Here is a 13,605-nt window from a genome sequence, read left to right on the forward strand (position 1 = left end):
CCTCGCTTCTATTTTCTAACGATTTTTACGATCCTCTCTTCTCCACAGATCATTAAAAATCATTGAAAGTTCTCTCGTTATTGATTCACTGAAAATTAATTTTGTTCCACGAAGAATTTCAAGTATTCGCTATAAAAAAAAAACGATGGAATTCCAATATCAATAATGTCAGACATTTGAACTTCAATCAGAGGATCAGTGAAAGGTGACCACCACGTAGTGTGGATTGAATTTCTCGAATCAACATCTTCGAGGAGGTATTAGACCCCCACGTGAGTACGATGGACCCTGAAGCCACGGCCGTGAACTGGAAAAAAAGGGCCTCATGGGTAGTCGTGGGTAGGATGGGCCTCTAGATTCCTCAGTGGGGGTCCCACGGGCGCTTCTTTCGTTTTTCTTTCGATCCCTGAGGATCCATTGTCGGTTTCTCTCCCCTGGACGCCCTAACTGTACCCTCCTCGCAGTGAAACGTCGATATACTGCTCAAATATGTCCTAAAAGCAGCTTCTTCGTCCACCATATTGGAAAACTGTTGTACAGTTGAATATTTCATTTCTTACACAGAGGAGTAATCTCGTTTCCTTGACTTCTCAGGACCAGTAACGCAGCAGTGAAGAAAGAGGAAAAGATCTGAAGTAAAAACTATGAAAGGTGAAACTAATGGTTGATCACGGAACGCGAGGCTGCACTAATTGCCACGGAAATTTCGCTGGGTGTGGTGAATTCGTTCAGGAGGTCCTGAGGCACAGCCGAGGTCGGAGGTCGAATCTAAATGGTCCTGGTTCTTGGAAGTAGAGACCCATCAGGACACGCGACACTTCCCGAGTCGAAGGAAGCGTGCCCTTTCTTATTTTTTCTCCTGCGTGGAACCCCGTGGCTTGTACGGGCCACGGGAATCATCTTGGTGAAAGATTCATCGTTACTGTTTCAGTGGGCTGTGTACATGCCTACCGACCAATGCAATTTGTAGGAACTCGATGAAAAAAGATTAGTCTCGAGGGATTCGTTTTACCATGGAATATGTACTTTCTTCAACGAGAGTAGAAAAGTGAAATCCGGCTAGTATAAATTAATTGTTTCCTCATTTTACAGTTGCGTGTATGGGAGGATGAAACGATAAAATGGAGAATGGTACTGGCGCCATTTTGTACGGATTCCCATTTTCTTCCTCCTGGCCAATTGTGAAGCAAGATGACTCACCTGTGCAGGTGTTCCAGACTTTCATTGGAGGTTCGAGGACAGGTAGGAGGCAAGCGAGCATCGCTCGACCGTGATGGGATCTTCCAATGAAAATTCACTCCCTCCAACAGGAAGAAATTATTCTATATCTTCCCCGTAAAGTTTTCGCCTAAGGAAAAATCTTGTTCTTAGTACAAAGGAAGTAAGTTAATCAAGATTGACATAAATTACTGAGCTTTCTCCGTGGTAGTTTCAGAATATATGCAAGACATTTGTGGCCAGGTGTGACAGACGTTTGCACTTGCACTCGTGACGGTGCATCACGTCACAGACACGGCCGGCTGCTCCGTTTCATCGAAACAGCTGTTGTCTGATGTCGTCCCTACCCGGTGTCAGTCGCGAGGCCATTAAAATTCAACGAAATCTATCGCACCGTCTGAAAAGTGGTCAGTCTTTCTTGCGCTTTCATTTCTCCCTTGAACGTATCCGAGGCAAAACGTGTAACGCGTATTCTTCTTCGCTTCTAGACCCTCCCTGGAATTTTTTATCTTCTCAAGCTCGAGCAATCAGCGTGTCATGCTCGTGTTCGACTGCAGCCACGGTAAACGCACTGTGCCACGGATGTGTAACGAGAGACGGCCGCTCCTTCTTCTCCTCCTCCTTTTTTTTCTTTTCCCTCCCCCCCCTGTGAATGTCGGACTGTGCCGCTGCTTTGAAATTGGCACGCGGGATGATTTTAGCTATTCGAAGCCGGGCGGAGAGGAAAGCAAGCGCGTCGCCTTCGACCCGCTGGCGCCAACGCGACAAAAACCTTTCATAATCGGCCGTGTCTCCCTCGTTTCCTTCGTTTCCGACCCTCTAACGTCGGCGGCTAGAAAAATCTTCGTTTCCACGTCGCCATCGAGCGTTTCTTCACTTCATAACGTTTTAATACCTGCACGACAGCGATGAGGGATCGTCAGGAATACGCTGGCCTCGTCTTCGTGATTGATTTCTCCCCTTTACTTCTTCGTGCAATGCTATGTAGTTTTCTTCGTTCTCATCCCTTTGCACGCATATCGCGGTGGGATAATAATGTATTCTCTTTATTTTTAGTGTCATTCAACGTTAGTCACTTTTTGTGTGGATCGCTTGGATTTGTTCAATGAACCTTCCAAGAAGGACCTGCTTCTTTGTCATAAGTTGGAGCGGACCCTTAGCAATCTGATCCAGAAGGAATTTCGCCCGAATGAATGGCCCTCGACCATTCAGTTAACCGCGTACGATCTTCTATACGCTTCGTTTCTTGGCAGTCACGTTTATTTGATATTTTTTCATTTCATTTTATTCGATATTGTCAACTCTTTCGATGAATGTAAGTAGAAAATCACGTCCGTCGTGCGATAAAGCTGTATTAAAAATATATGCGATTCGATGCAAGGTTTTTAATACTCTTCCTGTTTACAGGAAAATATATTAGGCCGGCGCACACTGAAAGGATTAACCGAGAATCATTTCGCCTCCATTCTTTCTTCGGAAATAGCGTTCCATCCACATGGTTTCATAGAGAAAACACGGTTTAAACCGGAGGAATGGAACGGCCACGAAGAAGAGGACTCTCTTCATTAACACATACTTTATCAACGACTGTTAATGAATCACGTGTTCATATATCAGCCTTGAACGAGTCTCGCGGCGTGTTTTTCCAAGGCCGTTGATTTATACCTCGAGAAAACTCATCGCGACGGCCATTTTCGGTGTCTAAATAAAAAGGGGCCATATTTTCGAGAGCAAACCCCTTTCACTTACACAGGGTGTTGCATCCCGTTCTAACTAAGCGGCACCCATTTTTATGTAATGCTTTTAGAAACCGTGGCCCTCGCGTTTCTCAGTTTTCTCTTTTTTTTTTTCGCGGAATTTCAAGCATATAGATTTATAATGATCTCAAATTGAAAGTAAAGGAGTCTCTTTTAGAAAATTGCCTGGATAGTAAGTGTTCTAAAAATATATACTTGCGTACATGTAAAGTACGTTTTTTCCAGTGTTACGTATCTTCTTTCTAGATTGTCCGCCGAGTCGACTTCATAGAACACCGGTCGCATCCAATCACGTAGATAACCCACCCTTTTCGTCTCAATAGTCAATGCCGACGACACGTAGTCGCCGATGGGCGGCGCTTTCTTGGATAGGGGAGCACCAAGGCGCAGACGCCCTTGATTTCACAGCATGCTTCCGGTAAGGGTGACCCATAGAGTTCTACAGGGTGTCTAACGCCCCCACGACACTGATCGTAAATTATCCTGATTCTCAGGACCCGTTCCAGGCTCGTCCTAATTTATCTTCTTCGGACCCGTGACGACCTGGTCCTGATTCTAATTAAAATCTTTATTTAAACAAGGCTGCTCTTTGAATATTTCAATCTAAAAGAAGAAAGGTAACGATAGTACGAACGAACGACTTTCGTATTTCATTGAACGCGTCTTATTGTTCGCAGACGTTCGACAACGAGCCCTAAACCGTGCTATTTCTTCTTTTCCAGGCTCCACACAGACTAATGATCTGTACTATCAGGAATTCTGAAATAAACCGCAAGAACGCGCGGCGGTGCTCTCATTCGCCTTCGAAAATGTGTTTACACGACACTATACACTTCACCGGAATAATTCCCGGTGTCTTTTTGCTCCACACGAAAACGAACGAGTTTTCCTTGGCGCCTGCACCGCCTGGTATTGTGGGTCCACGATTTCGCGGTATCGCCCGTGTAAATTCCATTCAGAGGCGGGGGTGGAGGCACCACAATTTACTGTTTCCACGTTCCGATCTATTTTAATTATCCCGGCCGCGGTTCGCCGCGAAAAATTCCATAAATCTTCGTTCTCAAGGTAATTAGCCGGGATACTTTCGACCAGCGGACATAAATCCGGCGATTCCTCGCAGGAACCTCGGAACATTGACGACACGAGATGCACCAGGGGCACAAGCGCCTCTCGCGTTTCACAATTTCCGTGGAGGAATTACCAAACTGATGTATCGCTTGAAAAATGAGGGGGGACCACGCGTAAATCGCTATTATAGACCTCTGAACGCTCGTAACGGTTCTTAATTCGCCTGGACATTTATTTGCTACGCCCTCCGAGCGGTATAATTCGACGCGTTTCCACTATTTTTACCGTATCGTGATTCATTTTCCCTACTATTAAAAAAGAATTATTGGCGTTGGTATTCGAAACTCGTTCTCCTCGAACGAACGCGTTTGGGAAAAGCACGCGTTCAGTCTTGCATTATATCCCCTGTATTCTGCTTTCAGACGAGATGTCGCGGAGTATGTACATGTCTGGACAAAGAATTTGGAAAGAAATTGTTTTCTAACGTTAAAAATATGCTTCATTGTCGACAGGGAGGAAGAGCTGGCTGAAGATAATAATCGCCTTCCGTTCGCCGTAAATCTCTTCTTATGAACGATGGCGATAGGGTTGGCCGCACGAAAATAGAATTTTTTTCCTGGCCCTCGTAAAATATTTATACGCGCAAATAGTGGTGAGACGAGTCGAAAATAAGGCTGGTCCGCGACTCGACAAGAAGAAGACATCGATAAGGGACCAGCGGAATTCGTTCTTGTTCCTGTTTGTCGTTTTCCACCCCGGAAATATCTCTTTGATCGGTTCACCAAGATTTCCCCCGCGAAAGAGGAGGCATCGCGTGTAATTACGATCCTGTTCTCCTTCGACTTTTCGTCTGGCACACGGTAAGAGCATCCAAAATAGTAATACACCAACAGACGACAAGTTTGGCGACGAACAATGTTTCTTCTTTTAACACCAGGTACTGTTGCGGTTGTAAAATCGAAGGAAAAAGGTGTGAAGTGCCTGTTGGGATGAAACGTTACGTCCTTGTGTTATCTTTAATGCTGGATGGAACTCTGAAATCCCTTCACCGTGCGTATGTTGAAGGCAGGGTGTCTGAGAGGTCGAAGAGCCAAAAATCGGGACTACGGTTTTAATAGAGAAGTGGACTCATTACATTATCGTTCGAGGAGACCGTTACTCTTGTTGGACAGCTGTTTCCTCGGCTGACTAAAAGTTGCCGGCACTTTTAGAGTGGAACAAGCGCGAAGAGGTCATCCAGAATGAACGAGCTCCTATGAACCTTTCTTCGAAGAAAAAAAGTTGGATATAAATTAAGAGGAAAATTTTACCGCCTTTGGTTTATCCGAATTACAATTTCCTTAAAACTCTTCTTTCCTTTTAAGTTCATTAACATAATATTCTTTAATAGGCTAGCGACGAGTGTTGACAGTCAGATTCCTGTCAGAAAATCGTTTCAACTTCGTACTACCGCCTACCAAACAGGAAATTAGTCGTCGACAGGCGGTTCGAATTATATGTTTCTCAGGAGAGCCGGTAAGAACCTAATTTTTTTGTCTTCTGTCTATATTTTGCTTTATCGGATACTCTAAAGGGAAAATGCATCCACTTCCTCCTTTGAAATCTATTTTTCAGCAATTTCCTTAATGTAGCGAAGAAAGTAGGTAATATCTTTCCAATTCGATTTCTAATTGTAGATATGGTAGCTTAGAAATTCCATCGACTTCTCTCTCTCTCTCTCTGTACCCCTCTTTGCTTACATTCTAACCCACCATTGAGCATCTTTTTATGCAAGCTCGCTGTGCGAGAGTAGAGTAGTCGTCGACACGTCCCCTCGACAGCTGCCACTACCGTAAGATCCGGTTCACACGACCCTCCCCACTCCATCCTCCTTGCTCTCCTCTTTTTACACTTTTATAAGAGCTTTCTAAAAAAATGCAAGCGTTGAAATTGCCAAATCTTGTCCTCTTTCTCTTAGACGTTATCTATCGTATCTTCTCGTCATTGATTTCCTGTTAATTTTCGTTACATTTTCATCGAACGTTCTGTTAAACATTCCAATGTTACATTTGCCTCTGTTATGAATTATTCAATGATAGTAGAACGTTACAAATGCTCGAATATGGTTTCGTTTTCAGAGGAAGAAGAGGAGCCACCTTCTGCAGAGACTTTTTGCGGTGAAGCACTTATCAAGGACGTTCAATTTGCGTTACACACGTAAAATGACAGTGTTCGTGGGTGTGGGTAAACAGGAAAACACTGCACGCATTCATTCGTCTCTACTGACCCACATTCGCAGAAGTCACTATCTTTTCTTCTGCCTCTCTTCTCTGCCCCCCGAACAATCGGCCATAAGTCAAGACACGGCTCGTTGATCTGTCGTTTCTCGCAGCTCAGTCTCGTACGAACAAGTTTCACCTCCTTGCGTCAGCCTTTATTAAAAGAAGAAACCAACTATTCATCGCTGTCCTCTTCTCTTTGTAGTTTCTTCAACACTGTTTTATCGACTGAGTCGTCGTACAGTTACAGAAAAGTCATTTTCCCAGCTAAGGATGCGACGCATTGAGAATAATAACCAGGCTAGACGATGGACAATACCAAGATATTAAGTAGAACAATATTGCCAAGTATAGTTTGCCAAAATGTTGCAATGCAAGCTTGCACTGAAAAGTAATTCCTCCACCTACTTAATTGACGTACTAAACGAGGTCTTTTGTCTCACGAATTGTCAAAGGAACGGTCGCGACACCGTTGAATCATCCGTCAGCCTGTCAGGTTTCTTCCATTTCGTTTTCGTCAACGTGCACGGTCACGGGCACTATTTTCGACTAATTTACTAATCCGGATCGGAACCAGCGGTATTGCCTCACGGTTTTCGATTCAAAGAAATACATTTGTACATGCATCGCAGTGTCAGGGAACATCAAAGCGTGTCACGTTGTCAGACGACCCCTCTAACGTCTTTCTTCTTTTACAGTTGACGAAAACTTCGATACGAAACGACGACCGCATAGAGGAATTAAGTTAAGGAGAGAAATGATGAAATTCTTTCTATTAAGACGCGAGGAAGCTGTTCGATAAGCCAGCGACGAGGTTGATCACGAGGATGTAAAAAGCAGTATTCGAGCGAAGAAAAAGGAAAAGAAGTAGTTGGGATGCGTCCATTTATGAGTCGTATCTTGGAAGATAGTATTCATTACGGATACAGAGTACGCGTCAGCGAACTCGGTAAAAAGAAGATGGGAAAAGTTATTCAATCTACACTCGTGGGAAATCGAGACCTCCCAAAAGCATCTATCAATCGATATAATATTTCTGATGCATTCGATATTAATCTGACACCATCTGCATTTACCAAAAAATCGAAATTTAATATCGAGTCGTCTATTAAAACAGTTTCTGGCATGTTGTAATATAGATACGTGATAACGATGTGTGCAACAAAGTTATCTGAGAATGTGATGCGACAGTCGTATGTTATCATTTTCTATGACAGATTTCAGAAGCCGTTAGACCACTGTTTTTCCTCCTTACCACTGAAAGATGATTTGTGATGGTCAGGACGAAGGGAAGCGTTAAAAAGGTCGGAACACCGTACAAAGAGTACATGGAGCTCAGGTCAATGTCGAAACGGCCACCACCTTACTCTCAAGATGATAGCCAAAGGTTCATGAACTTGCAGAACAACTCTGCAACGAGAAAACAAAATGGTCTTCTTTAATTTCTCTAATTTTACTTTGATAGTACACGAATCGAATATCCATCTGATTTATAGCGTTTTAATGGTTACTGACATTGTTCTCCAAACAATCAAGGTCCAAGTGAAATCAAATTAGAAGAGGAGGACGACTCGCCTCCAATAATAGTTACAGACGAATGTGAAAAATGTCCAGGTTGTAAGCATTTCACCTACTGTGTTACTGGATTGGTATTGCTCCTGGTGTGTGTCATTTGGATCTACCTAGTGTTCCCCTATCCCATGCACGCTTCGTGCATTGTGAAATGGTATCAATTAATATTCCATTCGAAATATCGTGTTCGTTACTGTGGGATCACTCGTGTTCTTCGTGTTCGTATCTAATAGAAAAAATTCCATTAGTAAAGCATAAATGTTTTGCCTGATCTCTCATAAAAGCTTGGAAAAAGTCTGTTCTAAGATAACGTCTACTCTGCAAACAAATCCTGCGCATAGAGAAACTCAATATTGGCCAGCGTCGGTAAGGCTCGTATATTTTCCTTTGGCTGGACGACACCGCTTGAAAAATATACGAGCTACACTTTTCAAGCCCATGAGAACGTCGCGTGTTATTTCGGTGCACCCCTTTGAACTTCCAAACGCTGCCAAAAGACGACAATAAATTTTCATGAACGAAACAGTCAATTTATATTAAATGGATTTCGTACGCTTTCGTATATGAACATGGAAATGTTTCTATTATTTTTAATTACTTCTTGCGTTTCGATTATATGTATATTAGATAAACTGCATTGGAATAATTCCTCTGTCACTTTTAATTGGCCAGGAAATTTGGAGATTCTTGCATGTACATTATGCAGAAGTTCAGATCTCAGATACTTAATTGGTCATCCTGCATGAATTGTGGACCGCGTGGTAGCAAATGCCTGTATACGGTAAAAGAAATGTTCGTCTGTTAAATGTTTGCCAAGTTTGTTTAACTTCGATTCATCCTACAGCTTAAAGAACCGAAGCCAAATGAAAGTAATGTAATCAGAGCTGTGCATCTAGCTTCCAATTTAAGAGTTATGGAGACTATAAAAATTGATTTTGAGGAAATTAACAAAACCTGCGTGGCAACGGTATGTTTAACTATTTATTAAAGAAATAAATGCTTATTAGAATACTTTTATTATTAAAGGGAGAATCCGTGTCAAACGAATGGTTCAGGATATTTGATTACGGTAAAAATTACTGTAATTTGCACGATCTAGTGACTGCGACTGGCCTCGACAAAAGCTCAAAATTTTTGGAGCTATCAACCAATGCAGTCTGCACGCAATATAATATGGCGGTTTGTGAGTAGCCAAGTTTTGCTTTGACGCCAATTTATTATTTGTGAAACATTTTCATTTAATTAGTTTATTTGTAGATATTTTTTAATAAAACAACAAGTAGGTTGTGATTATTTTATTGTTATTAACGCTACAGCAAATTCGAGAAATTATAAAAATAATTTATGATTAGGTTCTTACATATATAACTAACTTACAATATACATGTTCCTCTCATGTCATATAATTAAGTACTGGATATATCGATCCAACAATATTGTGAGCAATTTAGCTGCTTAAAATTATACAATTCATATTTAGTCTTTTCGTTTCAGTATTATATAAACATTAATCGTGCGTAGAACTTTAATTATCTACAATTCTGTCTTTTGCCATTTTGTTCTCTTTTCTATCTTAGAAAAAATAATTTACAATTTATGTAAATATATTTACTGCGGCTAAAGGCAACTCTTCGAAGGCACTGTTTTTAGATGAAAAGCCGTAGATAATTTATAAAATTAGATAGATTGTACAATTCGTAAAACATTTATCTAACTTATTATTTAGCTTCTAAGTTTAACTCACTATTGAATGTCTATAAAATTCCTCAATCGCCCATAATTGAGGTCCCAGCAGAATGTCTGCCGCAATAATTATTTCCATTCGACGCAAGTAACCGACACTTCCTTCCGCTTCTTGTTATAGCGTTACATAGAACTCTCGAAGCAACTGACGGAGTAATGCTAAAGCAAGAAAGTTTCATTTTTTACTAATTCAATACCAGGATTGAATCATATATTTTTAAATAAATTTTTGTATGCAGTTCATGTACCTCCTGGATGGCGATTGTTGTCGAGAATAAGAGGATCTAGCGACAGAACCCTCTAATCTTCTCAACCTTCGTCTGAGATCATTAGCATCGACCACATTTTCAAATTCATCCATGCTCGTGTTTCTTTCCTCTATTAAATTCGAATGTTCGAAGTCGGTGATATCTTCGGACATACTCGGGAATTCTTGTTCATAGTTGTGCACAACATCCTCGCGATTTCTCCTTGACGATGTGTACGAACAGGACAGCTCCTCACGCTGCGTAAAACTTTGTTTAGTCCACGAAGCTGCTGACTGTACTAGAGAGTTAAGATTCCCTGAAACACAATTCGTTATAGAAGAGCATTTCTTAACTTATGCGGTCGGAAAAATCATCCTTCTCAAAAGGTATCTGTAACTATTCTTAACTTACTCATACAACGATTTATTTGGTAGCGGATGAAATTATAAAATTGTCGCATGTTCCTCTTCACTTTTATGTAGAATGGTAGCGAAGGCGTTTGTGGTGCTTGTAGATTGGTGTAGGAAGAGGAAACGTATTGTTGCGCATTGCCATTCATGTGGCCATTTTGATTGATAACTTGTACTGGCTCTGCTCGTTTTCTCGGTTTTGGAGCGAATAAATGTTGAATTCCAACCATCAAAAAATGCACTACAGAAATAATATTAAAATCGTTTAAAAATTGTTCGAAGAGTTGGTAAATATTTTTCTTTTATGCAGCATTACATACTCATTGTAATTAGAAATATCAATACGCTAATCGATACAAAGTCCAAGCATGCATCCATCCCATGTTTCAAATAAGATACCAAGTTTAATGGCACTATTCCCAGAATGGTAATTCTAGTTAGCAGTGGTGCATGGAGGAAAGCTGCAATCACCATGGCCGACAATAAATAAACAACATGTAAGCCTATGCGGTACATTCTATACATCTGCTCTCCTGAAATAGAACAAAAATGTAATTATTTATTTGATCATTAACTTGAGCAATATTTTTCGTATTTTTTAAATCACCAGTGTCTCCGATGTAGTTGGTTAACCAGTTAAGTTTATCGTCCACCTCTGCACGCATGGTATTTGTCATATTCCAAATATATTGGATAGTATTATTAATTTGTCCCAATTTTTCTACAGTCTGTTCGTACTGAATAAGTGCTTCCTCGTGTTGCGCGAATATTCTATTCGTGCTCGATTCTATCTTGTCCCAGATTAACTGGGCTTGTTCTTGAATATTCATTAGATCCTCCAGTATTTCTCTATGATTTTCGTTACGTTCTAAGACCTGCTCTTCTAGTTTTTTATTCGCCTCCTCTATAAAAAAGAAACACTGACTCAGTTAATCAAATAATGGTAGATATTCTTCGCTCCTGGTTTATTTGGATGGTTACCTAATTTTTTTCTTATGTCGTCCGTCATTGCAGCTAATTGTGCGTGTCCAGATCGAATCAGGGCTTTCTCGTTATTCAATTCCCGCAGATTTGTCGTCACGAGATTATGAGCCGATGTTTGCGCGTTCCTCAAATGCCTCTGTTGTTCCAATAAAGCTTTGTTACCTTCAGCTAAATTTGATAGCGCTTCTGTAGTTTGCTGCTCAAGACGATCTTGACTTTCCTGTATTAATTAATGGGATTATGTACAAGTGTAGTAATAAGATTGATTTCTATTAGTATGTACACTCACTTTCAAAGAACTTAGGGTTTTAATTTGGGTATGAGCGGTTTGCATCAGTTTGTTTACAGTCAACTCTGTAAGAGCACGAAATTGAGTACCACGGGCTGCATAACAAACTGCCCTAGCTCTGTTACTTATTAAATGATACGCATTCCACATATCTGCATCCATGTCTGTGGTGCATTGCTTTAGTGACTGAAAAAATCCACAAATATAATACTTACTTCACAAATCCTCTGATAAAATGAATATCTATTGCTGTACAATGTTTTCCACTGATTCTACACGTGTACAGTTAATTAAAATTAACATATTAAAGCTTGCAAAATTTATCTGTTGGATATGTACACAGAAAGAGAGAATACTTTGTACTGTACAAGTTAAAGTAAGGAGACCTTAGTGGTGGTCCCCTATATTGCCTAAGTGGGGGAACTGGCAAGTCTGAACATGCTTCAAACCACCCTTCCATATGTGATTTCACATACAGTGAACTGTAATGTGTTTGAATAGCTGAATCTACTCCTTCATTCAGTTACAAAGTTGGAAGTTTGAAAAATCACGTGTTGTAACTATATTTAACTATCAACAAGATTAATAGAGAAATATTTTTACCATCTCTTCGGTGCAAGGAAACATCTTCCTACCCTCCACTGCCGATTGGCAGTTCAATAGATTAACACTCAGCTTTGCCAGCTGCTCTTCAGTCATCTCAGAGCAGGAAGTTTTAATTTTTATGATGACTTTATGCTGGCAAGTCTCCAAAGGTGAGGAGACCTGGATATTAGTAAATTTCGATGCCTCCTGAAGAAACTTCTCATCCTTTGTCATCGATTCGTATGGAATTGAAACCAAGGGAACACCATCTGCTACCATCACAGTAGTGTCATCCGTGTCCTTATTCCAAAACCATCCGAACACGGAAGCACAGCTCCCTTGACAAGTTATCGCCACAAGAAAGAGAACCGACAAACATGTGTGCCTCATTTTGTACCAGCTTGTCTGAAATTGAAAGTATTGAACAAACTTCTCATGGATACTTAACAGTAACTAAACTTAAATTAATCGAAACGTACATATGGCGAGGATAGCCTCCGCCCAAGACAAAATTACATTAATAATGACTTGATCAAGCTATTATAAACTTGCAGCAGGATCACGTAACTAAAGTTATCGCGATGCACTGTCAGATACAAACAAACAGTATTGTTCGCAATGTTAAACAAGCGATGGACGCTTGGCGATCACTTTCACCGACCAACAAGCCAGAGAATGCTCTCGTCGTTCAGAAAATCGACCGTTTCATTCATGCCATCGAAAATTTCGCAGCATTAGCGAAGAACAAAAATAGCTGCTCCACAGGTGAGACACGATGACAAGTGTTTATTTTTTTCTCTTCGTAATTGTAGTTTGTAACGGACGAAGCGCTGCAACGCAATGGCGGAGAAATTCGAAGATCGAAAGTGCATCGCGTATTTAAAGATCGTGGATCCAATCACGGGTTGATTTAAACGATCGCAAAGGATTTATTACGATGCGTGACTCGAGTGCAATCTGCATACGCTATTTGATGAATTTTATTGCATAAATAAGAGTTCGAACGTTTCTAATTTTTGTAGAGCATGAATTAAGTGCCAGCCTATCAGAAGTCCGCATTTTGCTACATTAGATGCGCAGAACTTTGAATGGACCAATCAGGATACTTACCGGCTGAGAAACCGTTTGCGCAGATCATTCTCGCGCCACAAGCTGTATCGTAAGTATCTTCCTTCGCAAGCTCGTCCAGAAATTAATAGTTTTCTCAATTCATTGACGTTGAAAACAGCGTTCGAAGTGTCGAAGGAGAACCAAAGAGCATTCTGAATTTAATTTTGGTAAGTTATGTATTTAAATACCAATTTGAATAAGTAATTTATAGTTACGAATTGATTCGTATATATCGCGACAAATTTTAGAGTTTAGTCGTACTCTTTTCGAATATGAAAGTGGAATTCGTTTACTATTTTGAGGAATGCGATGTATTTTTCATTAAAAGTTTAATTGAAGAGCGAGATGTATAATATTTTGCAA

The 13,605-nt window shown here is 40.6% G+C and overlaps 2 protein-coding genes across 2 annotated transcripts; one reads left to right on the plus strand and one right to left on the minus strand.

The window, feature by feature from the left end:
• The first annotated feature begins 7,589 nt into the window (after nucleotides 1–7,589).
• LOC143427046 (uncharacterized) lies at nucleotides 7,590–9,193 on the plus strand. The gene is made up of 5 exons (XM_076900864.1): nucleotides 7,590–7,732; nucleotides 7,838–8,027; nucleotides 8,546–8,654; nucleotides 8,718–8,840; nucleotides 8,900–9,193. The coding sequence occupies exons 1-5, from the start codon at nucleotides 7,630–7,632 to the stop codon at nucleotides 9,062–9,064; spliced, it is 690 nt and encodes a 229-aa protein (XP_076756979.1). The 5' UTR covers nucleotides 7,590–7,629; the 3' UTR covers nucleotides 9,065–9,193.
• On the minus strand, nucleotides 9,158–12,629 carry LOC143427045 (protein brambleberry). The gene is made up of 9 exons (XM_076900863.1): nucleotides 12,612–12,629; nucleotides 12,151–12,537; nucleotides 11,548–11,733; nucleotides 11,256–11,478; nucleotides 10,882–11,178; nucleotides 10,595–10,807; nucleotides 10,276–10,515; nucleotides 9,865–10,180; nucleotides 9,158–9,775 (listed from the first exon to the last, which is right to left on the minus strand). Exons 2-9 carry the CDS (start codon nucleotides 12,520–12,522, stop codon nucleotides 9,640–9,642), a joined length of 1,983 nt encoding a protein of 660 aa, XP_076756978.1. The 5' UTR covers nucleotides 12,523–12,537; nucleotides 12,612–12,629; the 3' UTR covers nucleotides 9,158–9,639.
• Between the last annotated feature and the right edge of the window lie 976 nt (nucleotides 12,630–13,605).

Source organism: Xylocopa sonorina, chromosome 9 (genome assembly GCF_050948175.1).
Source record: "Xylocopa sonorina isolate GNS202 chromosome 9, iyXylSono1_principal, whole genome shotgun sequence".
Taxonomy (NCBI): domain Eukaryota; kingdom Metazoa; phylum Arthropoda; class Insecta; order Hymenoptera; family Apidae; genus Xylocopa; species Xylocopa sonorina.